Consider the following 25,644-nt stretch of genomic DNA (forward strand, 5'->3'; position numbering starts at 1 on the left):
TGACCATACGTATTTGAACTGGTCCTGAACCACCAATCCCTGGCACTCCTGCAAGTTCCCCATAGCACCCAGTTAGGGAACCACAGGTCCTAAAAGATAAAAATGACAGAACGGAGTGGGGGGAAAACTGAAAAGGTACCATATAGTATATGGGAATGAGGACAGATGCCAAGTTCCTACACTGGTATTATATATTATCTGACAAGTTTTTGTTACACCAAAATGTTAGATTATTATAGTGAATTGAAATGGGCTCCAGTGCTACTGGTTTATTTTACAGATCTACAACGCTTAAACGTTGGAAAGATAAGGTGCAATTAGTTAATTTTTACACACACACACAGATATATTAATCAGGCATTTTTTCAGGGAAGCTGTTGGAAACTATTTATTATAGTATGGGATCATTATTCTGGGATATTCATAAAATCCATACAAACATGATAAGGGGCATGCTGGTATCAGGGTGATACAGGATACAAGACCTTAGCCCAGTGGTTCTCAAACGTTGTGCTGTGGCACCCAGGGGTGCCTCGGGACACTTGCAGGTGTGCCTCAGGTTGGTGGTACAGGAATAATTCAAATTATTTATGGTCAGACTAATAGGAAAAAAACAAAACAGTGCTGGTGGCTGCCAAGAATACAGATAGGTGGACAAACAGAAGCAAATCCTTCCCCTTGCCAAATAACTAAACCTAAAAATGACATATACACCCAAATTTACTTCATTTCTTTATTTTATTCTAAAATTTCTCAATAGGAAACTTTTGGCCTAGGGGTGCCATGAAAAAAAGATTCAGATACTCTAGGGTTCTGTGATTCAAAAACATTTGTTGAACCACTGCCTTAGCCAATACAACCAGGATCCGACAGCAGCACATGGAACCCTTGCATGTATAGAACAATATGCTGCAGGAGCATTATCTGGGACTAAGGGGGGTATTCAAACACAGTCGTGCTCCCGCAGCCATCTCCCGACGGGGGAGATGGCTGCGGGGCCCTATTCAATGCTGTCTTCCCCGACAGCATTGAACAAGGTTTCACCGCAGAACGAGCCCGACAGCATAAGCTGTCGGGCTCGTTCTGCCGAGACAAGCCGGAAATAGGCGAGCTCCTGGCCGGAGCTCGTCTATTTCCGTCATCAACTCGCGGCCACGCCCCCTTCTCGCCGCTCGGCGGCCGGGACATTGAACCCTGACCACCGAGCTCCAGTCGAGCCAAGCGAGAACGGGACAGGGGCACGGCTGTCGAGCTTGCTCGACAGCCGTGCCCCTGACATTGAATACCCCCCTATATGTGCCCATACAATGATCACACCAGTTATGGGCTGGATCGCATTGCATCACATGCCTTTTGCATGCGATACGATGCGATCTGCGGGCAGTACAAAAAGTATGTCCAGCCCATACTATTTGTACTATGCAATGCCCACAGGAGCGCTCATTACATTTCATGGTGCTATCGCACCGTGTATGGGCACCTTTACAGAGATTTGTGGAACCCATCAACCAATTCACTCGACAAGGATTGAGACTAGAAATGGTTCTGTTGCTGTTTGTAGACTGCCGGTTATGTTTTCTCTGTACAAGTTAGAGCTATATTCCTAGAATGGCTGCGCTCATCAATACATCTCTGCAAACAATTGTTCTTTAATTAAAGTGTTAAAACTCCTCCAGGGATTCTGAACCGCAAAATATATTTTCTAGGCTACCATATCTTTAAACCAAAGGAATGTTTACACTGTGCTGATGGGTTGATATATGTATCTCTCTAGAATATCACACGCTGATCACAATGACATATATGTATTTATGTGAATATATATTGGTATGTTTTATAAAAAAAAATTATATAATTTTTATGAATTTATATAAAATGTAGCTTTTTTTTTTTCAAAATAATTTTTATTAAGTCAAGCAGTGAAATATACTGTACACCAAATACATCGTAGATGCACTATGGTGCCATATACAGTAACAGTCAGTTACATTTGAACAACTAGAACAAATTACAGTATCCAAAAAAACTATGTTGACTTGATGTGGGGGGAAAAGAGACAAACTCAATGAGACAGAAACACGAGGGAACGGTTGCACAGAGAGAAGGTATATGCCTCAGATTTGTGACACATATATAACAGTGGAGCATAGGGTAAAAAGTACAATAAACCTAGGAAGTGAACAGCTCCTGTATCGCTAACTAGGGTAGGGGATAGCAACATAGACATATCTATCTGGTTATGGTCTATGGGGGAGAGACCCTGTCTTTCTCTGTACTCACTCCATTTGAGCCATTTGATATGAATTGATGAAGCGGAGGGGGGAGTACTTGCATCCGGCCGTCTCAAAGAGAAAGTGTTCATGGACTTTGTTAACAATATGATGTATGTGAGGTATAGAGGGTGATTTCCATAGCTGTCCGATAGCAGCTTTAATAGAGACCTAAAATGTAGCTTTTTAATCATCTAGTGTGTCTTGTGTCATTGTGATCAGCGTGTGATATTATACAGAAACACATATATCAACCCATCAGCGCAGTGTAAAAATTCCCTTGGTTTCCAGAAATTGGGGCAGATGTATTAAGCCTTAACAAGAGATAAATGCAACAGTGATAAGGAGAGATAAACTTACAGCCAATCAGCTCCTTACTGACTTTTTTCAAACACAACCTGTAACATGGCAGTTAGCAGGTGATTGGCAGAACATTTATCTCTCTTTATAACCCTTGCATTTATCTCTTGTTAAGGCTTAATACATCTGCGCCAATGTATCTAGAGCTGTGGCACGTGCAGCAGTTGGGTTGAATTTAATTTATAACACACCACTTATAATTATTTTTTTGCACAGCGCCAGGTATAAAAGAGTGTGGTTGTACCCTTGTGGTCCACCACTCTCTATCTTCTTAACCCCTTCCCGACATTTGACGTACATTTACGTCATGGTCGGGAAGTACTTCCCGACACATGGCGTAAATGTACGTCATGGCTTGTAACTGTCACCGTGTCTATAGACGCGGTGACAGTTTCAACATGTCTGCTGTCCCTGACAGCAGACATGTCCCTGCATGCCCAGGGGGGGCTGCGATGCCGCCCCCCCGTCGGCGATCGCTGTGATTGGCTGTTCAGTGTGAACAGCCAATTACAGCGTTTTCTGTGTCACCGGCGAATAACGTTCGCCGGTGACACGCGATCGGAGGTGATTGGTGCTGTAAAGTACAGCACCAATCACCGCGGGGTGTAAGGGTGACACTGGTGTCACCCCACCTCACCCCGCCCGCCCCCAAAGGCCGTGATTGGTTCGTCGGACCGACGGACCAATCACAGCCAAGGAGGGGGATTTAAACTAACGGTGACTGCACTGCAGACGCCATTCCGGTCTGGAATTGCGTGCAGTGCGGTCACCGTGCCTAGCTGCCGCAGTATACTGACCTGAACCGAGCAAAATACTTACCTGATCACTGCTTCATCACTGCTTGTAGTGTGCTGGATGCTTCCTGGATCCTGTTACTACTTGTGACTTCCTGTGTTGTGAACTTGTGCTGCTGCAGTGTAATAGCGTTAGATAGAGAGAGATAGATAGAGAGAGATAGAGAGAGATAGTGTCAGAGAGTGCTATATTTTGTGCTGCTGCAGTGTGATATAGTTATAGATAGAGAGATAGAGAGAGAGATAGAGAGAGATAGAGAGATAGTGACAGATTGTGCTATATATTTTTTATATAACTGACTGCTGCCCCCCCTTTTGTGCTGATCAGTATAAATTAACTGATCAGCAACTTTTTGGGGGCGCAGGGTTTTTTTATATATATATATATATATATACCTGTCAGTGCTGCTGCTGCAGTGTTATAGAGTGATAGATAGTGAGAGATAGAGAGATAGAGAGATAGAGATAGTGACAGAGAGTGATAGAGACTGCTATATTTTGTGTCTGCTGCCCCCATTTTGTGCACCCCCAGCAATTTTTTGGGGGTGCAGGGGTTATTTTTCATATATATAACTGTCAGTGCTGCTGCTGCAGTGTCATAGAGTGATAGATAGTGAGAGATAGAGAGATAGAGAGAGATAGTGACAGAGAGTGATAGAGAGTGCTAAATTTTGTGTCTGCTGCCCCCGCCTTTTGTGCTAATCACTATATCTGAGGTGATCAGCAACTTTTTGGGGGTGCAGAGTTTTTTTTTTTTTTTTATATATATACCTGCCAGTTGCACTGTCAGTTGCACCAAAGGTTGTGCACCTGCTGCCCCTCACTGGTAATCAGTGTCGCATCACTGATCACCTTTTTTTTTTTTTTGAGGCTGCTGTGGGGTCTTTTTTTACACACACTGTGATTTTGTGGGTGTCCTGTGGCCACTGTGCGCTGATCAGTGACGTACATTACTGATCAGCTTTTTCGGCACAGGGTTGATCTTTTTTTTTTTTTTTGATCAAATTCCTGTTGCCTTTGAGCGCTGTTCAGTGACGGACGTTACTGACCAACATCTGTGCTCAATTTTTGGCGCAGGACTTTTTTTTTTTTTTTTTTAACCCCTTCAATTTTTTTTTTTTTTAACCCCTTCAATTTTTTTTTTTTTTTAACCCCTTCAATTTTTTTTTTTTTGTATAAAGTATTTTTTTTTTCTGCACTACATACACACTACACACTACATACCCCCCGGGTTGAAATAAAGTTTGTACCCCTACACTATACACGTGTTGAAACATTTCACTACCAGTAACACAAAAATAAAAATGGCATCCCAAATGTCATCCCAAATGTCATCCCAGTCATCCAGAAGAATGTATTCAGCGGAGGAGGCATATGCCATGCTTGCCTCTGACTCTGACACAGCCAGTGATGCAAGCGGGGAATTTGAAGGCTTCGTCTTAAGCTCCTCTTCCTCCTCTAGTGATGAGGGACCCCCTCAAAGACGCCCCCGTAGAGCAGCTGAGACCCCCCCCCCAATAATTGATCTCGTATGGACCCCACCACCAGACAATTTTGAGCCCCAGGTTCCTGAGTTTTTGGCCATGCCAGGAATCCAATTTGATTCCACAGGTCTCAGAGAAATTGACTTTTTCAAATTATTTTTCTCTGATGATTTTATAAATTTAATGGTGGACCAAACTAATTTATATGCCCAGCAGTTTATTGCTCAAAACCCCACGTCATCATTTGCTAGGTGGACCCCTGTAGATGCAGTAGAGATGATGACGTTTTGGGGTCTGGTGTTTCATATGGGCATAGTAAAAAAGCCAGAAATTAGGCAATATTGGAGTACAGATGTTCTGTACAGCACCCCATTTTACCGTATGGCCATGCCCCGGGCTCGATTTGAGACGATCCTTAAATTTTTGCATTACAACGATAATGCACAGTGCCCACCCAGAGATGATCCCACCTTTGACCGGCTATTCAAAGTCAGGCCGGTCATTGATCATTTCAGTGCCAAATTTGAAGAGATGTACATCCCAGATAAATTCATTTGCATAGACGAGTCCCTTATACATTTTAAAGGAAGGGTTAAATTCCGCCAGTACCTTCCCAGTAAGAGGGTAAGGTATGGCATAAAAATGTATAAGCTGTGTGAAAGCACCTCAGGGTACACCCACAGGTTTAGGGTATATGAAGGGAAGGATTCAAGAATTGAACCGCCAGAATGCCCCCCCTCCCTCGTAGGTGTTAGTGGAAAAATTGTCTGGGATTTAGTGCACCCCTTCCTGGATAAAGGTTATCACCTCTATGTGGATAACTTTTACACCAGCATCCCCCTGTTTAAGGCCCTTGGTTCAAGAGGTACAGCAGCTTGCGGTACTGTGCGCAAGAACCAAAGAGGCCTCCCAAAAACGCACATTGCCCAAGTAATGAGAAGGGGTGAAAGCAGGGGAATATGCACCGAAAATATGTTGTTGGTCAAATATAAGGACAAGAGGGATGTCCTTATACTGACAACAATTCACGGAGACAGTACCACCTCCGTCCCTGTACGAGGTACCAGTACCCACACCTCAAAACCTAATTGTATCCTGGATTACAATAGGTACATGGGCGGAGTGGATCTTTCAGATCAGGTACTGAAGCCGTACAGTGCCCTGCGGAAAACAAAAATCTGGTACAAGAAGCTGGCCGTGTATATCATCCAGATGGCACTGTATAACGCTTACGTGCTATTCCGTTCTACCGGCCAGAGGGGGACATTTATGCACTTTCAAGAGGAAGTCATAAAGGGCCTAGTATTTGGGAACCAGCAGGCAGAGGGCCCCAGTACTTCTAGTACTGGCCACCGTATTGTACCAGGGCAGCATTTTCCTGATGAAATCCCCTCCACTGGAAAAAAGGGCAGGACACAAAAAAGGTGCAAAGTTTGCTATAAAAAGGGAATAAGAAAGCAAACTATTTTCCAGTGTGACACTTGCCCCGACAAACCCGGCCTATGTATAAAGGAGTGTTTTAAAATATACCACACATCTATGGATTTTTAGGTTCATCATTTCACCGTGCTTCGGGGGTCTTGCTAATGCCACATAGCACCCACCATTCATTCCACCAGAATCTGAGTCCTGCCATGCACCCAACTGGTATTTTTTGGTCACATGTGAGGCATTGCCGTACTCGGGAGAAATTGGGGCACAGATTTTGGGGTGCTTTTTCTCCTTCATACCTTCTGAAAATGAAAAATTTTGAGCCAGAACTGCATTTTTGTGTAAAAAAATGTAATTTTTCATTTTCACTGCCCAGTTGTATCAAAATTGGTGAAACCCCTGGGGGTTTGAAATGTACACTATACCCCTAGATGAATTCCCTGAGGGGTGTAGTTTGCAAAATGGGGTCACTTGTGGGGGGGTTCCACTGTATTGGTGCTTTGGGGGTCTTGCTAATGCGACATAGCACCCACCAACATTCCACCAGAATTTGTGCTGCAAAATCCAAATATCACTCCTTCCCTTCTGAGTCCTGACACTTTTTGGTCACACATGAGGCATTGCCGTACTCGGGAGAAATTGGGGCACAGATTTTGGGGTGCTTTTTCTCCTTCATACCTTCTGAAAATGAAAAATTTTGAGCCAGAACTGCATTTTTGTGTAAAAAAATGTAATTTTTCATTTTCACTGCCCAGTTGTATCAAAATTGGTGAAACCCCTGGGGGTTTGAAATGTACACTATACCCCTAGATGAATTCCCTGAGGGGTGTAGTTTGCAAAATGGGGTCACTTGTGGGGGGGTTCCACTGTATTGGTGCTTTGGGGGTCTTGCTAATGCGACATAGCACCCACCAACATTCCACCAGAATTTGTGCTGCAAAATCCAAATATCACTCCTTCCCTTCTGAGTCCTGACACTTTTTGGTCACACATGAGGCATTGCCGTACTCGGGAGAAATTGGGGCACAGATTTTGGGGTGCCTTTTCGGTACTCTTTACCTAGAACGGCGCCCATCGGGGTGATCGCGGGATCGCGGGCAGTACATAAACGGCCGCGACGCGATGCCCGCGATCACCGCGATTTTCCCATAGGGAACAATGTTAAAAAGCCAGATTGACCGCGATTTTGCATTCAATGCCTCAATGCCCGCGATTTTCCCATAGGAATCAATGTTAAATGGGCTACAGAGCCCAAATAGGCTCAATTAACCCTTAAATGTCACCCCAATTTTTTGACGCCACCCCACGATCCACGCCAACCCGAAGCGTGGCGAGCGCAGCGAGCCCGCGAGGGGCGGCGGTACGCGTCCTCCGACCTTTTCATGCCCTACTATCCACGTCGGCGTGGAGTTGAGAATAGAATAGTGTGGCGAGCGCAGCGAGCCACCGAGCCCGAAGCGTGGCGAGCGCAGCGAGCCCCGCGAGGTGACGCGGATACCTTCACAGTTATACGCGTCCCCTCGCGGACTTCACAGGTGTCCGTGGCGAAGCCGACACCTGTGAAGCCCGCGAAGGGACGCGTTTACCTGTGAAGGTATCCGCGTCCCCTCGCGGGGCTCGCCACGCTTCGGGCTCGGTGGCTTGCTGCGCTCGCCACACTATTCTATTCTCAACTCCACGCCGACGTGGATAGTAGGGCATGAAAAGGTCGGAGGACGCGTACCGCCGCCCCTCGCGGGCTCGCTGCGCTCGCCACGCTTCGGGTTGGCGTGGATCGTGGGGTGGCGTAAAAAAATTGGGGTGACATTTAAGGGTTAATTGGGTCTATTTGGGCTCTGTAGCCCATTTAACATTGATTCCTATGGGAAAATCGCGGGCATTGAGGCATTTTACATTAAAATCGCGGTCAATTAGGCTTTTTAACATTGTTCCCTATGGGAAAATCGCGGTAATCGCGGGTACACGATTTTGATGTACCCGCGATTTACCCGCGATGACCGCGATTTTTTACCCCCGACGCCCGCGATTCTGATCGCGGGCGCCGTTCTAGGTAAAGAGTACCGCCTTTTCTCCTTCATACCTTCTGAAAATGAAAAATTTTGAGCCAGAACTGCATTTTTGTGTAAAAAAATGTAATTTTTCATTTTCACTGCCCAGTTGTATCAAAATTGGTGAAACCCCTGGGGGTTTGAAATGTACACTATACCCCTAGATGAATTCCCTGAGGGGTGTAGTTTGCAAAATGGGGTCACTTGTGGGGGGGTTCCACTGTATTGGTGCTTTGGGGGTCTTGCTAATGCGACATAGCACCCACCAACATTCCACCACCAAAAATCACTCCTTCCCTTCTGAGTCCTGCCATGCACCCAACTGGTATTTTTTGGTCACATATGAGGCATTGCCATACTCGGGAGAAATTGGGGCACAGATTTTGGGGTGCTTTTTCTCCTTCATACCTTATGAAAATGAAAAATTTTGAGCCAGAACTGCATTTTTGTGTAGAAAAATGTAATTTTTCATTTTCACTGCCCAGTTGTATCAAAATTGGTGAAACCCCTGGGGGTTTGAAATGTACACTATACCCCTAGATGAATTCCCTGAGGGGTGTAGTTTGCAAAATGGGGTCACTTGTGGGGGGGTTCCACTGTATTGGTGCTTGGGGGGTCTTGCTAATGCAACATAGCACCCACCAACATTCCACCAGAATCTGAGCTGCAAAATCCCAAAATCACTCCTTCCTTTCTGAGTCCTGCCATGCACCCAAATGGTATTTTTTGGTCACATGTGAGGCATTGCCGTACTCGGGAGAAATTGGGGCACAGATTTTGGGGTGCTTTGTCTCCTTCATTCCTTGTGAAAATGAAAAATTTTGAGCCAGAACTGCATTTTTGTGTAAAAAATTTAATTTTGCATTTGCACAGCCCAGTTGTATCAAAATTGGTGAAACCCCTGGGGGTTTGAAATGTACACTATACCCCTAGATGAATTCCCTGAGGGGTGTAGTTTGCAAAATGGGGTCACTTGTGGGGGGGTTCCACTGTATTGGTGCTTGGGGGGTCTTGCTAATGCGACATAGCACCCACCAAAATTCCACCAGAATCTGAGCTGCAAAATCCAAAAATCACTCCTTCCTTTCTGAGTCCTGCCATGCGCCTAAATGGTATTTTTTGGTCACATGTGAGGCATTGCCGTACTCGGGAGAAATTGGGGCACAGATTTTGGGGTGCTTTTTCTCCTTCATACCTTCTGAAAATGAAAAATTTTGAGCCAGAACTGCATTTTTGTGTAAAAAAAATGTAATTTTTCATTTTCACTGCCCAGTTGTATCAAAATTGGTGAAACCCCATGGGGTTTGAAATGTACACTATACCCCTAGATGAATTCCCTGAGGGGTGTCGTTTGCAAAATGGGGTCACTTGTGGGGGGGTTCCACTGTATTGGTGCTTTGGGGGTCTTGCTAATGCGACATAGCACCCACCAACATTCCACCACCAAAAATCACTTCTTCCCTTCTGAGTCCTGCCATGCACCCAACTGGTATTTTTTGGTCACATATGAGGCATTGCCATACTCGGGAGAAATTGGGGCACAGATTTTGGGGTGCTTTTTCTCCTTCATACCTTCTGAAAATGAAAAATTTTGAGCCAGAACTGCATTTTTGTGTAAAAAAATGTAATTTTTCATTTTCACTGCCCAGTTGTATCAAAATTGGTGAAACCCCTGGGGGTTTGAAATGTACACTATACCCCTAGATGAATTCCCTGAGGGGTGTAGTTTGCAAAATGGGGTCACTTGTGGGGGGGTTCCACTGTATTGGTGCTTGGGGGGTCTTGCTAATGCAACATAGCACCCACCAACATTCCACCAGAATCTGAGCTGCAAAATCCAAAAATCACTCCTTCCTTTCTGAGTCCTGCCATGCACCCAAATGGTATTTTTTGGTCACATGTGAGGCATTGCCGTACTCGGGAGAAATTGGGGCACAGATTTTGGGGTGCTTTGTCTCCTTCATTCCTTGTGAAAATGAAAAATTTTGAGCCAGAACTGCATTTTTGTGTAAAAAATGTAATTTTGCATTTGCACAGCCCAGTTGTATCAAAATTGGTGAAACCCCTGGGGGTTTGAAATGTACACTATACCCCTAGATGAATTCCCTGAGGGGTGTAGTTTGCAAAATGGGGTCACTTGTGGGGGGGTTCCACTGTATTGGTGCTTGGGGGGTCTTGCTAATGCGACATAGCACCCACCAAAATTCCACCAGAATCTGAGCTGCAAAATCCAAAAATCACTCCTTCCCTTCTGAGTCCTGCCATGCGCCCAAATGGTATTTTTTGGTCACATGTGAGGCATTGCCGTACTCGGGAGAAATTGGGGCACAGATTTTGGGGTGCTTTTTCTCCTTCATACCTTCTGAAAATGAAAAATTTTGAGCCAGAACTGCATTTTTGTGTAAAAAAATGTAATTTTTCATTTTCACTGCCCAGTTGTATCAAAATTGGTGAAACCCCTGGGGGTTTGAAATGTACACTATACCCCTAGATGAATTCCCTGAGGGGTGTAGTTTGCAAAATGGGGTCACTTGTGGGGGGGTTCCACTGTATTGGTGCTTTGGGGGTCTTGCTAATGCGACATAGCACCCACCAACATTCCACCACCAAAAATCACTCCTTCCCTTCTGAGTCCTGCCATGCACCCAACTGGTATTTTTTGGTCACATATGAGGCATTGCCATACTCGGGAGAAATTGGGGCACAGATTTTGGGGTGCTTTTTCTCCTTCATACCTTATGAAAATGAAAAATTTTGAGCCAGAACTGCATTTTTGTGTAAAAAAATGTAATTTTTCATTTTCACTGCCCAGTTGTATCAAAATTGGTGAAACCCCTGGGGGTTTGAAATGTACACTATACCCCTAGATGAATTCCCTGAGGGGTGTAGTTTGCAAAATGGGGTCACTTGTGGGGGGGTTCCACTGTATTGGTGCTTGGGGGGTCTTGCTAATGCAACATAGCACCCACCAACATTCCACCAGAATCTGAGCTGCAAAATCCAAAAATCACTCCTTCCTTTCTGAGTCCTGCCATGCACCCAAATGGTATTTTTTGGTCACATGTGAGGCATTGCCGTACTCGGGAGAAATTGGGGCACAGATTTTGGGGTGCTTTTTCTCCTTCATACCTTCTGAAAATGAAAAATTTTGAGCCAGAACTGCATTTTTGTGTAAAAAATTTAATTTTTAATTTTCACTGCCCAGTTGTACCACAATTGGTGAAACCCCTGGGGGTTTGAAATGTACACTATACCCCTAGATGAATTCCCTGAGGGGTGTAGTTTGCAAAATGGGGTCACTTGTGGGGGGGTTCCTAAATTTTAGCATCTTATGGTGCCTAGAAACCTACATGGTGCCTAAAAAATAATCTCATAAAAAGGAGGCTCCAAAATCAAGTAGGTGCTCCTTCTATTATGAAGCCTGTGGTTTGGTCAACGTGCACACTAGGGCCACATATAGGATATTTATGAAAACAAAAGAATTGGGGGAATCAATTTTTAGTCACATTTCTCTAGTAAAATGTACTGTGTTCCTTAGAAAAATGTATTAAAATTGCAAATCTGCAAAAAAAATGAAATTTTGAAATTTCACCTACACTTTGTTTTAATTCCTGTGAAACACCTAAAGGGTTAACAAACTTCCAAAATGCTGTTTTGAATACTGTAAGGGGTGCAGTTTTTGAAATGGTATCATTTATGGGGGTGTCTCACATACAAGTCCCTTAAAGTCACATTAGAACTGAACTGGTCCCTAAAAAAATCAGTGTTTGAAATTTTCTTGAAAATTTGAGAATTTGCTATTCATATTGTAAGCCTCCTAGTGTCCAAAAAAATTAAAAGGAAGTTGAAATAATGATGGAAACATAAAGTAGACATATGGTCTATGTTAGTTATTAACTATTTTGAGTGGTATGATTATTTGTCTCACAAGCAGAAAATTTAACATTTTGCAAATTGCAAAATTTTCCATTTTTTCACGACATTTTGGTATTTTTCACAAAAAAACACAGACTGTATCGACCCAAATTTACCACTAATTTGAAGTACAATGTGTCACGAAAAAACAATCTTAAAATCACTGGGATAAGTAAAAGCAAAAAAAAGTTATCCCCACTTAAGTGATACATGTCAGATTTGAAAAAAAGGGCTCTGTCAGGAACGCAAAAACTGGCTCTGTCAGGAAGGGGTTAATTGTTTTTTTGTACCATATCTTTAAGTCTAAAATAAGTTTAAAGGGATTATAATTAAAACTACTGTATAATTAGTGGGTATGAGGACTTCTTGTCAGTCACATAATGCAATGTCAAATAATAAACTTTATTACTTTTTAATGGGAGTTACATTTTAAATGTCTAATTATATGTATACATAATTATCTTATGACTACATTATCATGCAAAATCACAAGGTGTTTACAATAACTACATATACAACTGGTGTTGTGTAATAATGTTGATAAACCTGATTCTTATAATGAAGCAATGTTTCATTCAATTATAATACTAAAACAACTTCCCTTTTTTACTCAAACAACCACTAAGCTGAAAATGGATCCGGTTGATAGATCTACAGCAGGGGTGGCCAAACCGGTCCTCGAGATCTACCAACGGTCCACGTTTTCCAGGTCACTTAGCTGGTGCACAGCTGTAGTCATTACTAACGGTCACATTTTAAAACATGCTGCATTCATTCCTACTATAGATCCACAGGTTGCCTGGAAAACATGCACCGTTGGTAGATCTTGAGGACAGGTTTGGCCACCCCTGATCTACAGTGTCTAAATCAGGGATGGGGAACCTTTGGCCCTCCAGCTGTTGTTGAACTACACATTCCAGCATGCTCTGGAACAGTTGTAGCATGGCCACATAGCAAAACTGCTGGGATGTGTAGTTCCACAACAACTGAAGGGCCGAAGGTTCCCCATCCTTGGTCTGGATAAACGGTCAATAGGTCTATTTCAAAAGGTTCACATGCAATAGATAGACAGGTCCAAAAGTTTGAAATAAAAGGTTGACATGGGAAAGGTCGACAAGGTCAATAGGTAAACATGTGACAAGGTCGACGTGAGTTTATCATGTTTTTTTTTTTTTCAATCGGCTTGTTACTTCACCATTCATGTTGGCATAGAGGGATAATATAATAGTGTGCCATGTGTAGCGAGCCCGAATGCAAGAGTCCGAGTTACACTAATTGGGAGTCCATGTCGACATAGACACACAGCTCTGGGCTGTACAGGAGATCTTGAGCATGCCAAGTACAGCTGGCTGGGCAGGCAGAAGCAGCATGCACACCTGTGCACACAAGGTGGCATCCCCGGAGGAGGGAGTTTTTTGCTCCGCCACTTTGACAGACAAGGGGTAAAATGTAATAGGAAGAGAGATTCAGAAAGTGATAGATTTGGTAATAAATTCCAGGTTTTTTAAAGCAGAAATCATTTACACTGCAAAATCACACTGGTTTTGCAGTGTAAATGATTGCCGCTTTAAAAAAAAACACTGGAGATTTCTTCCCAAATCACTAATTTTCTGATTCTCTCCCCCTATTACATTTCACCCATTGTTAGTACATCTGGTTGTTGTCCCGGTACTTGTGTAGTTTCACGGCGCCACCGCGCGCACAGTCTGTGTTTGAAACTTGGCAACTTGCCAGACTCTGTGTTTACTGTGCGCGTGCTGCTCTACCTGTTCTCAGCGCAGCGCGTGGCTGCTTTACATATGTAATCTACGTTAGCAGCGCTGACAGGTCATTGTAGTACTTGTAGTTCCACAGTGAAATAGACAGTCCTGCACACCACTGACAACGGGGGCATGTAAACTGGACACCCCGGCACACCGCTAACGTACGGGGCTTCTAAACTAGACACCCCGTCACGCGCTAAAATGTAGACGCTTTAGTGTCTAAATCAAGACTCCCTGCAAACCGCTAAGTAGGGGGCACTTAAATTTAGACGCTAAAGCGTCTGAATTTAGTTGGATCTAGGGGTACATAGGGGTGCACTGTGCAAAACACTCTTAAACCTGTTCACAATGACACTAGTCAACGTAACAGCTGTCGACCTTGTTAATTCCACTATCCACGCCACCCCTAAGCGTGGCAAGCGCAGCGAGCTCCGCGAGGGGATGCGGTACGTGTCCGACCGACCTTTTCATACCCCCACTATCCACGTCGGCGTGGAGTTGATTTTATAAAGTGTGGGGAGCGCAGCGAGCCACCGAGCCCGAAGCGAGGGGACGCGTATACCTGTGAAGTAATCCACGTCCCCTCGCCACGCTTCGGGCTCGGTGGCTCGCCGCACTTTATAAAATGAACTCCACGCCGACGTGGATAGTGGGGGTATGAAAAGGTTGCGCCACACTTCTGGGTCGCGTGGATGGTGGAATTAACAAGGTTGACAGCTGTTACGTCGACTAGTATCATTGTGAACAGTTTTAAGAGTGTTTTGTACAGTGCACCCCTATGTACCCCTATACCCAACTAAATTCAGACGCTTTAGCGTCTGAATTTAGATGCCCCCTTCTTAGTGGTTTGCAGTAAGTCTGGATTTAGACGTTAAAGCGTCTAGATTTTAGTGTGTGCCGGGGTGTCTAGTTTAGAAGCCCCGTAAGTTAGCGGTGTGCCCAGTGTACATGCCCCCGTTGTCAGCGGTGTGCAGGACTGTCTATTTCACTGTGGAACTACAAGTACCACAATGACCTGTCAGCGCGCGCTGCTGCTGCCAGCGCTACGCTGATAACATAGATTACATATGTAAAGCAGGCACGCGCTGCGCTGAGAACATCTAGAGCGGAACGCGCACAGTTAAACACAGAGTCTGGCAAGCTGCCAAGTTTCAAACACGGGCTGTGCGCGCGGTGGCGCCGTGAAACTACACAGGTACCGTTGTCCCTTCCTGCTTCGCCTTGGTAATGAGAGAAAGCAGGAAGTGTCGCTATAATACATCTACCCCACTAAGTGAATGTCAGCTGTTTCATTCACTCAGGGCATCCTATAAGTGTATGAAAAATATGTTCTCATCATTTATATAATTTATTAAACGGCTCTCATCTAACGCAGCTTGTAATTGTGAAGCTCCTGTTAGTAAAAGACCCTTTGCCACCTCACCTTGTAGAAGATGCCACCCTGCGCTTAGGAATAGTCAATGGTATCACTGTCCCAGGAACCGACGTCCGGAACAGCCGAAAACCTTTAAAAAAAAAAAAAAGAGTTAATAATTACAGTATATAAAAATATATAAACACAATTTGACCCCTGCATGCCAAAGGTCAAGCTTAAGGTTGTCACAAAATCTGCACATGAGCGGAAGGAAGATATACACTCCAGAACCTACAAGAGTGCCTTGAGACGAAACTCATAAAAAATCTACATTTGATACCCATACCCAAGTGAAAGGAGCTGCTGATTTGGCTTTAAGAGATCCTGTGATCTTTATCAGTGTCTGACTTAGCTGCAAAAATACTTTTTCCCATGGGCAATATCCTACTAAAGACCATGGTGAGAACGATTCTATCAGTAACTCTCTCTCCCCACTGGCATGTTATAAACAATTCAACATTCTATTGTTTTTACTACATGTCCTCAGCTGTGGAGTCACTTATAACAAAGACCAGGAAGGACCTAAAAGGGAGAGAGTGCTGTTCTGTCTCTCATTTTAGTGTACATTGACCATGATCAGATAGTGATCAGAGAATATGAATGATTTGACTCCATCCTTATTGTTATCCAGAAGATTACTACGTCCTTGTGGGCATTTGATTGATAAACCAACTGTTACTCTGATTGAAGGATTGCTACAAAACTGATATTATTTAAACAAGGATTGGGACTTTGCAGTGTTACTTGTAGTCAGACTGTAATGGATTTTTAACAGGTTTTACAGTATGTAATTCCTGCAGATCCCAGGAGTCTGATGATTATTGCACTATTTGTATTAATGCATGTCATAGGGTAGTATTCAATGAGAAAAATTCGCCCTGTTTTATGGTGAATTTGTGCTTTTTTCGCCTTGGACGGAGAATTTTGCTCTCCAAAAGCGAGCAAGCCTATTCAATGTGAAATATTCGCCGTCTTTTTAAGTGATTTTCGCTGTCTCTCGCCGTGTAGCAATTCTCCATCTTTTCATGGAGAGCTGGAAAGCTAACTTTTAAACTAAAAGGTGTTTTTTTTTTATTTTGGTGTAAAAAAATCTGTTTTTTTTTTTCTGTGAAGGGGCATGTTATTTTTATTCATGTGCTTATAGCACATGAATATATATTTAATTTAAAAAAAAATATTTTTTTAATTTTTTTTTTTTTTTTACACCGAGCAGCCAGCAGGGGGCCGGAGCGCTCGAGCCGCTCATTAGATATTCATATATTCACTGCATCCGATCATTACATATGCACGATCGGGTGCAGTAAATACTGGGTCCCCCGCTGGCTATAGGGGGGGGGAGGGGCAGCTTGTGCTGCCTGGGTCCCGGGGAGCCCCCTCCCCTCCACATATGTTCTGGGGCATCCAGGGAGACTTTAATCTCCCTGGATGCCACCGTCCCACGGCTCCCTGTCAGCTCCCTGCCGCGGACGCTCGTCCGCTGCAGGGGTTAAGACTCGCCGCCACTCGCGGCGAGTCTTAACCACGTTGAATAGAGCGAGCAGGAGAGGCAGCGAGCCCTCCGGAACACGGCGAGTGCATGGCGAGAGAAAAAATCTCTCGCCATGCACCGCAATTTTTTTTCATTGAATACTGCCCATAGTATTGTTTGTCCTTTTTTTTTTTGTATTGTATTGTTGCCACCATCACAGCAACACATTGAAAAAAGCCCTAGTAGAGGGGTCATTGCAGTCATTTGCACAGGGGATGAGTAGCCTTTACAATTCAACGTTGGCAACAAAAGTCTAAATTGTGCCCCTCACAGCCTGATTTCTTCCCGAATTGCCTCAAATTGTTTGCAGCCCTATAGGGCAACAAGCACTTTGGGCCTTAAGCTGCCTATACACGGCCCGATGCGGGCATGCGTTGTGGGCTTAAATAGCACAGATCACATCGCATTGCATGTGCATGCGTTGTGCATGCAATGCGATGCAATGTGATGAGAACTAAGTACAAAAAGTATGTGCAAGCACATACTTTTTGTACTGTGCGATGAGGTGCCGCGGGAGCGCGCACCTCAAAGCAAGGAACGCACAGCCCGGCATCGGGCCGTGTATGGGCAGCTTTAGAAAATCCTTCTTAGATGGACAAAACCATGTGCACTGCAGGGGGCAGCTGTAAAATGTACAGAGTGAATGGAATTTGAGTGAGTTATTTTGTTTCTGTGCAGGGTAAATACTGGCTGCTTTATTTTTACACTGCAATATAGCTCTCACTTTGAAGTAAAACCCCACCCAAATCTAATTCTCTCTGCACAAGTTACATCTGCCCCACCTGCAGAGCACATGGTTTTGTCCATCTAAGAAAGATTTTGTCAGAAAGAGTGAAATAGAATAAGGCCCTTTGTGAGAGTTTGGGCTGCCATATACTGTGGCTGCTACTACAATGACTCACGGATTGATCCCCTTGTCATATAATGGTTTTCACAGTGGGAACAGCTCTTTTGACAACTGGTCCAACTTTTTCCTTCTTTTCTGTCACATATTGGAAGTGTTCTTCCCGAATTGCCTCAAATTGTTTGCAATTGTTCTGTCACATATTGGAGGTGTTCACCACATTCACTAAGCTTAACCCCTTCCCAAAATTTGACGTATATATACGTCATGGCCGGGAAGTACTTCCCGACACATGACGTATATATACGTCATGACTTCTAACTGTCACTGCGTCTAGAGACGCAGTGACAGAGGGACAATGTCTGCTGTCCCTGACAGCAGACATGTCCCTGCATGCCCAGGGGGGGCTGCGATGCAGCCCCCCCGTCGGCGATCGCTGTGATTGGCTGTTCAGTGTGAACAGCCAATTACAGCGTTTTCTGTGTCACCGGCGAATAACGTTCGCCGGTGACACGGGATCGGAGGTGATTGGTGCTGTAAAGTACAGCACCAATCACCGCGGGGTGTAAGGGTGACACTGGTGTCACCCCACCTCACCCCGCCCGCCCCCAAAGGCCGTGATTGGTCCGTCGGACCGACGGACCAATCACAGCCATGGAGGGGGGTTTAAACTAACGGGGACTACACTGCAGACGCCATTCCGGTCTGGAATAGCGTGCAGTGCGGTCACCGTGCCCAGCTGTCGCCATTTACTGACCAGAACCTTGCTCAATACTTACCTGATCACTGCTTGGGATCTTGCTTCATCTTGTGACATCCTGTGCTGTGTTGTGCTGTGTTGTGCTGCTGCAGTGTCATCGAGTTAGAGAGAGAGAGAGATAGAGAGAGAGAGATAGAGAGGCCTAGTGACAGAGAGTGCTATATTTTGTGCTGCTGCAGTGTAATAGAGTTATAGATAGAGAGATAGAGAGAGATAGAGAGAGAGAGATAGAGAGAGATAGAGAGATAGTGACAGATCGTGCTATATATTTTTTATATAACTGACTGCTGCCCCCCCTTTTGTGCTGATCAGTATAAATTAACTGATCAGCAACTTTTTGGGGGCGCAGGGTATTTTTTATATATATATATACCTGTCAGTGCTGCTGCTGCAGTGTCATAGAGTGATAGATAGTGAGAGATAAAGAGATAGAGAGATAGAGAGAGATAGTGACAGAGAGTGATAGAGACTGCTATATTTTGTGTCTGCTGCCCCCCTTTTGTGCACCCCCAGCAACTTTTTGGGGGTGCAGGGGTTATTTTTCATATATATAACTGTCAGTGCTGCTGCTGCAGTGTCATAGAGTGATAGATAGTGAGAGATAGAGAGATAGAGAGAGATAGTGACAGAGAGTGATAGAGAGTGCTAAATTTTGTGTCTGCTGCCCCCGCCTTTTGTGCTGATCACTATATCTGAGGTGATCAGCAACTTTTTAGGGGTGCAGAGGTTTTTTTTTTTTATATATACCTGCCAGTTGCACTGTCAGTTGCACCAAAGGTTGTGCACCTGCTGCCCCTCACTGGTAATCAGTGTTGCATCACTGATCACCTTTTTTTTTTTTGTGTGTGCTGTGGGGTCTTTTTTTAATTTTTTTTTTACACACACTGTGATTTTGGGGGTGTCCTGTGGCCGCTGTGCGCTGATCAGTGACGTACATCACTGATCATCTTTTTCGGCACAGGGTTGATCTATTTTTTTTTTTTTTTGATCAAATTCCTGTTGCCTTTGAGCGCTGTTCAGTGACGGACGTTACTGACCAACATCTGTGCTCAATTTTTGGCGCAGGACCTTTTTTTTTTTTTTTTTTAACCCCTTCAATTTTTTTTTTTTTAACCCCTTCAATTTTTTGTATAAAGTATTTTTTTTTTCTGCACTACATACACACTACACACTACATACCCCCCTGGTTGAAATAAAGTTTGTACCCCCCCCCTACACTATACACGTGTTGAAACATTTCACTACCAGTAACACAAAAATAAAAATGGCATCCCAAATGTCATCCCAAATGTCATCCCAGTCATCCAGAAGAATGTATTCAGTGGAGGAGGCATATGCCATGCTTGCTTCTGACTCTGACACAGCCAGTGATGCAAGCGGGGAATTTGAAGGATTCGCCTTAAGCTCCTCTTCCTCCTCTGGTGATGAGGGACCCCCTCAAAGACGCCCCCGTAGAGCAGCTGAGACCCCCCCCCCAATAATTGATCTCGTATGGACCCCACCACCAGACAATTTTGAGCCCCAGGTTCCTGAGTTTTTGGCCATGCCAGGAATCCAATTTGATTCCACAGGTCTCAGAGAAATTGACTTTTTCAAATTATTTTTCTCTGATGATTTTATAAATTTAATGGTGGACCAAACTAATTTATATGCCCAGCAGTTTATTGCTCAAAACCCCACGTCATCATTTGCTAGGTGGACCCCTGTAGATGCAGTAGAGATGATGACGTTTTGGGGTCTGGTGTTTCATATGGGCATAGTAAAAAAGCCAGAAATTAGGAAATATTGGAGTACAGATGTTCTGTACAGCACCCCATTTTACCGTATGGCCATGCCCCGGGCTCGATTTGAGACGATCCTTAAATTTTTGCATTACAACGATAATGCACAGTGCCCACCCAGAGATGATCCCACCTTTGACCGGCTATTCAAAGTCAGGCCGGTCATTGATCATTTCAGTGCCAAATTTGAAGAGATGTACATCCCAGATAAATTCATTTGCATAGACGAGTCCCTTATACATTTTAAAGGAAGGGTTAAATTCCGCCAGTACCTTCCCAGTAAGAGGGCAAGGTATGGCATAAAAATGTATAAGCTGTGTGAAAGCACCTCAGGGTACACTCACAGGTTTAGGGTATATGAAGGGAAGGATTCAAGAATTGAACCGCCAGAATGCCCCCCCTCCCTCGTAGGTGTTAGTGGAAAAATTGTCTGGGATTTAGTGCACCCCTTCCTGGATAAAGGTTATCACCTCTATGTGGATAACTTTTACACTAGCATCCCCCTGTTTAAGGCCCTTGGTTCAAGAGGTACAGCAGCTTGCGGTACTGTGCGCAAGAACCAAAGAGGCCTCCCAAAAACGCACATTGCCCAAGTAATGAGAAGGGGTGAAAGCAGGGGAATATGCACCGAAAATATGTTGTTGGTCAAATATAAGGACAACAATTCACGGAGACAGTACCACCTCCGTCCCTGTACGAGGTACCAGTACCCACACCTCCAAACCTAATTGTATCCTGGATTACAATAGGTACATGGGCGGAGTGGATCTTTCAGATCAGGTACTGAAGCCGTACAGTGCCCTGCGGAAAACAAAAATCTGGTACAAGAAGCTGGCCGTGTATATCATCCAGATGGCACTGTATAACGCTTACGTGCTATTCCGTTCTACCGGCCAGAGGGGGACATTTATGCACTTTCAAGAGGAAGTCATAAAGGGCCTAGTATTTGGGAACCAGCAGGCAGAGGGCCCCAGTACTTCTAGTACTGGCCCCCGTATTGTACCAGGGCAGCATTTTCCGAACGAAATCCCCTCCACTGCAAGAAAGGGCAGGACACAAAAAAGGTGCAAAGTTTGCTATAAAAAGGGAATAAGAAAGGAAACTATTTTCCACTGTGAAACTTGCCCCGACAAACCCGGCCTATGTATAAAGGAGTGTTTTAAAATATACCACACATCTATGGATTATTAGGTTCATCATTTCACCGTGCTTCGGGGGTCTTGCTAATGCCACATAGCACCCACCAACATTCCACCAGAATCTGAGCTGCAAAATCCAAAAATCACTCCTTCCTTTCTGAGTCCTGCCATGCACCCAACTGGTATTTTTTGGTCACATATGAGGCATTGCCATACTCGGGAGAAATTGGGGCACAGATTTTGGGGTGCTTTTTCTCCTTCATACCTTATGAAAATGAAAAATTTTGAGCCAGAACTGCATTTTTGTGTAAAAAAATGTAATTTTTCATTTTCACTGCCCAGTTGTATCAAAATTGGTGAAACCCCTGGGGGTTTGAAATGTACACTATACCCCTAGATGAATTCCCTGAGGGGTGTAGTTTGCAAAATGGGGTCACTTGTGGGGGGGTTCCACTGTATTGGTGCTTTGGGGGTCTTGCTAATGCGACATAGCACCCACCATCATTCCACCAGAATTTGTGCTGCAAAATCCAAATATCACTCCTTCCCTTCTGAGTCCTGCCACTTTTTGGTCACACATGAGGCATTGCCGTACTCGGGAGAAATTGGGGCACATTTTGGGGTGCTTTGTCTCCTTCATTCCTTCTGAAAATGAAAAATTTTGAGCCAGAACTGCATTTTTGTGTAAAAAAATGTAATTTTTCATTTTCACTGCCCACTTGTATCAAAATTGGTGAAACCCCTGGGGGTTTGAAATGTACACTATACCCCTAGATGAATTTCCTGAGGGGTGTAGTTTGCAAAATGGGGTCACTTGTGGGGGGGTTCCACTGTATTGGTGCTTGGGGGGTCTTGCTAATGCGACATAGCACCCACCAAAATTCCACCAGAATCTGAGCTGCAAAATCCAAAAATCACTCCTTCCCTTCTGAGTCCTGCCATGCACCCAACTGGTATTTTTTGGTCACATGTGAGGCATTGCCGTACTCGGGAGAAATTGGGGCACAGATTTTGGGGTGCTTTTTCTCCTTCATACCTTCTGAAAATGAAAAATTTTGAGCCAGAACTGCATTTTTGTGTAAAAAAATGTAATTTTTCATTTTCACTGCCCACTTGTATCAAAATTGGTGAAACCCCTGGGGGTTTGAAATGTACACTATACCCCTAGATGAATTTCCTGAGGGGTGTAGTTTGCAAAATGGGGTCACTTGTGGGGGGGTTCCACTGTATTGGTGCTTGGGGGGTCTTGCTAATGCGACATAGCACCCACCAAAATTCCACCAGAATCTGAGCTGCAAAATCCAAAAATCACTCCTTCCCTTCTGAGTCCTGCCATGCACCCAACTGGTATTTTTTGGTCACATGTGAGGCATTGCCGTACTCGGGAGAAATTGGGGCACAGATTTTGGGGTGCTTTTTCTCCTTCATACCTTCTGAAAATGAAAAATTTTGAGCCAGAACTGCATTTTTGTGTAAAAAAATGTAATTTTTCATTTTCACTGCCCACTTGTATCAAAATTGGTGAAACCCCTGGGGGTTTGAAATGTACACTATACCCCTAGATGAATTCCCTGAGGGGTGTAGTTTGCAAAATGGGGTCACTTGTGGGGGGGTTCCACTGTATTGGTGCTTGGGGGGTCTTGCTAATGCGACATAGCACCCACCAAAATTCCACCAGAATCTGAGCTGCAAAATCCAAAAATCACTCCTTCCCTTCTGAGTCCTGCCATGCACCCAACTGGTATTTTTTGGTCACATGTGAGGCATTGCCGTACTCGGGAGAAATTGGGGCACATATTTTGGGGTGCTTTTTCTCCTTCATACCTTCTGAAAATGAAAAATTTTGAGCCAGAACTGCATTTTTGTGTAAAAAAAATGTAATTTTTCATTTTCACTGCCCACTTGTATCAAAATTGGTGAAACCCCTGGGGGTTTGAAATGTACACTATACCCCTAGATGAATTCCCTGAGGGGTGTACTTTGCAAAATGGGGTGACTTGTGGGGGGGTTCCACTGTATTGGTGCAACATAGCACCCACCATTCATTCCACCAAAATCTGTGCTGCAAAATCCAAAAATCACTCCTTCCCTTCTGAGTCCTGCCATGCACCCAACTGGTATTTTTTGGTCACATGTGAGGCATTGCCGTACTCGGGAGAAATTGGGGCACAGATTTTGGGGTGCTTTTTCTCCTTCATACCTTCTGAAAATGAAAAATTTTGAGCCAGAACTGCATTTTTGTGTAAAAAAATGTAATTTTTCATTTTCACTGCCCACTTGTATCAAAATTGGTGAAACCCCTGGGGGTTTGAAATGTACACTATACCCCTAGATGAATTCCTTGAGGGGTGTAGTTTGCAAAATGGGGTCACTTGTGGGGGGGTTCCACTGTATTGGTGCTTGGGGGGTCTTGCTAATGCGACATAGCACCCACCAAAATTCCACCAGAATCTGAGCTGCAAAATCCAAAAATCACTCCTTCCCTTCTGAGTCCTGCCATGCACCCAACTGGTATTTTTTGGTCACATGTGAGGCATTGCCGTACTCGGGAGAAATTGGGGCACATATTTTGGGGTGCTTTTTCTCCTTCATACCTTCTGAAAATGAAAAATTTTGAGCCAGAACTGCATTTTTGTGTAAAAAAATGTAATTTTTCATTTTCACTGCCCACTTGTATCAAAATTGGTGAAACCCCTGGGGGTTTGAAATGTACACTATACCCCTAGATGAATTCCCTGAGGGGTGTACTTTGCAAAATGGGGTGACTTGTGGGGGGGTTCCACTGTATTGGTGCAACATAGCACCCACCATTCATTCCACCAAAATCTGTGCTGCAAAATCCAAAAATCACTCCTTCCCTTCTGAGTCCTGCCATGCACCCAACTGGTATTTTTTGGTCACATGTGAGGCATTGCCGTACTCGGGAGAAATTGGGGCACATATTTTGGGGTGCTTTTTCTCCTTCATACCTTCTGAAAATGAAAAATTTTGAGCCAGAACTGCATTTTTGTGTAAAAAAATGTAATTTTTCATTTTCACTGCCCACTTGTATCAAAATTGGTGAAACCCCTGGGGGTTTGAAATGTACACTATACCCCTAGATGAATTCCCTTAGGGGTGTAGTTTGCAAAATGGGGTCACTTGTGGGGGGGTTCCTAACTTTTAGCATCTTATGGTGCCTAGAAACCTACATGGTGCCTAAAAAATAATCTCATAAAAAGGAGGCTCCAAAATCAAGTAGGTGCTCCTTCTATTATGAAGCCTGTGGTTTGGTCAACGTGCACACTAGGGCCACATATAGGATATTTATGAAAACAAAAGAATTGGGGGAATCAATTTTTAGTCACATTTCTCTAGTAAAATGTACTGTGTTCCTTAGAAAAATGTATTAAAATTGCAAATCTGCAAAAAAAATGAAATTTTGAAATTTCACCTACACTTTGTTTTAATTCCTGTGAAACACCTAAAGGGTTAACAAACTTCCAAAATGCTGTTTTGAATACTGTGAGGGGTGCAGTTTTTGAAATGGTATCATTTATGGGGGTGTCTCACATACAAGTCCCTCAAAGTCACATCAGAACTGAACTGGTCCCTAAAAAAATCAGTGTTTGAAATTTTCTTGAAAATTTGAGAATTTGCTATTCATATTGTAAGCCTCCTAGTGTCCAAAAAAATTAAAAGGAAGTTGAAATAATGATGTCAACATAAAGTAGACATATGGTCTATGTTAGTTATTAACTATTTTGAGTGGTATGATTATTTGTCTCACAAGCAGAAAATTTAACATTTTGCAAATTGCTAAATTTTCCATTTTTTTACGACATTTTGGTATTTTTCACAAAAAAACACAGACTGTATCGACCCAAATTTACCACTAATTTGAAGTACAATGTGTCACGAAAAAACTATCTCAAAATCACTGGGATAAGTAAAAGCAAAAAAAAGTTATCCCCACTTAAGTGAGACATGTCAGATTTGAAAAAAAGGGCTCTGTCAGGAACGCAAAAACTGGCTCTGTCAGGAAGGGGTTAAGGAAGGACTGAAGAACCAGTCTATATGAGAATATGACTTTCAAATGTGCTTATGTACTTTAATGCAGATATAACCAGGGTG

The 25,644-nt window shown here is 43.9% G+C and overlaps 1 protein-coding gene across 1 annotated transcript in view; it reads right to left on the bottom strand.

The window, feature by feature from the left end:
- C1H12orf43 (chromosome 1 C12orf43 homolog) overlaps positions 1 to 25,644 on the bottom strand; it is a 53,310-nt gene that overhangs the window by 17,525 nt on the left and 10,141 nt on the right. The window contains exon 5 of the mRNA XM_083147568.1: positions 15,489 to 15,570. Coding sequence (XP_083003694.1) covers positions 15,489 to 15,570 — 82 coding nt within the window. The remainder of the gene's footprint in view (positions 1 to 15,488; positions 15,571 to 25,644) is intronic.

Source organism: Crinia signifera, chromosome 1, assembly GCF_055691185.1.
Source record: "Crinia signifera chromosome 1, ASM5569118v1, whole genome shotgun sequence".
Classification (NCBI taxonomy): domain Eukaryota; kingdom Metazoa; phylum Chordata; class Amphibia; order Anura; family Myobatrachidae; genus Crinia; species Crinia signifera.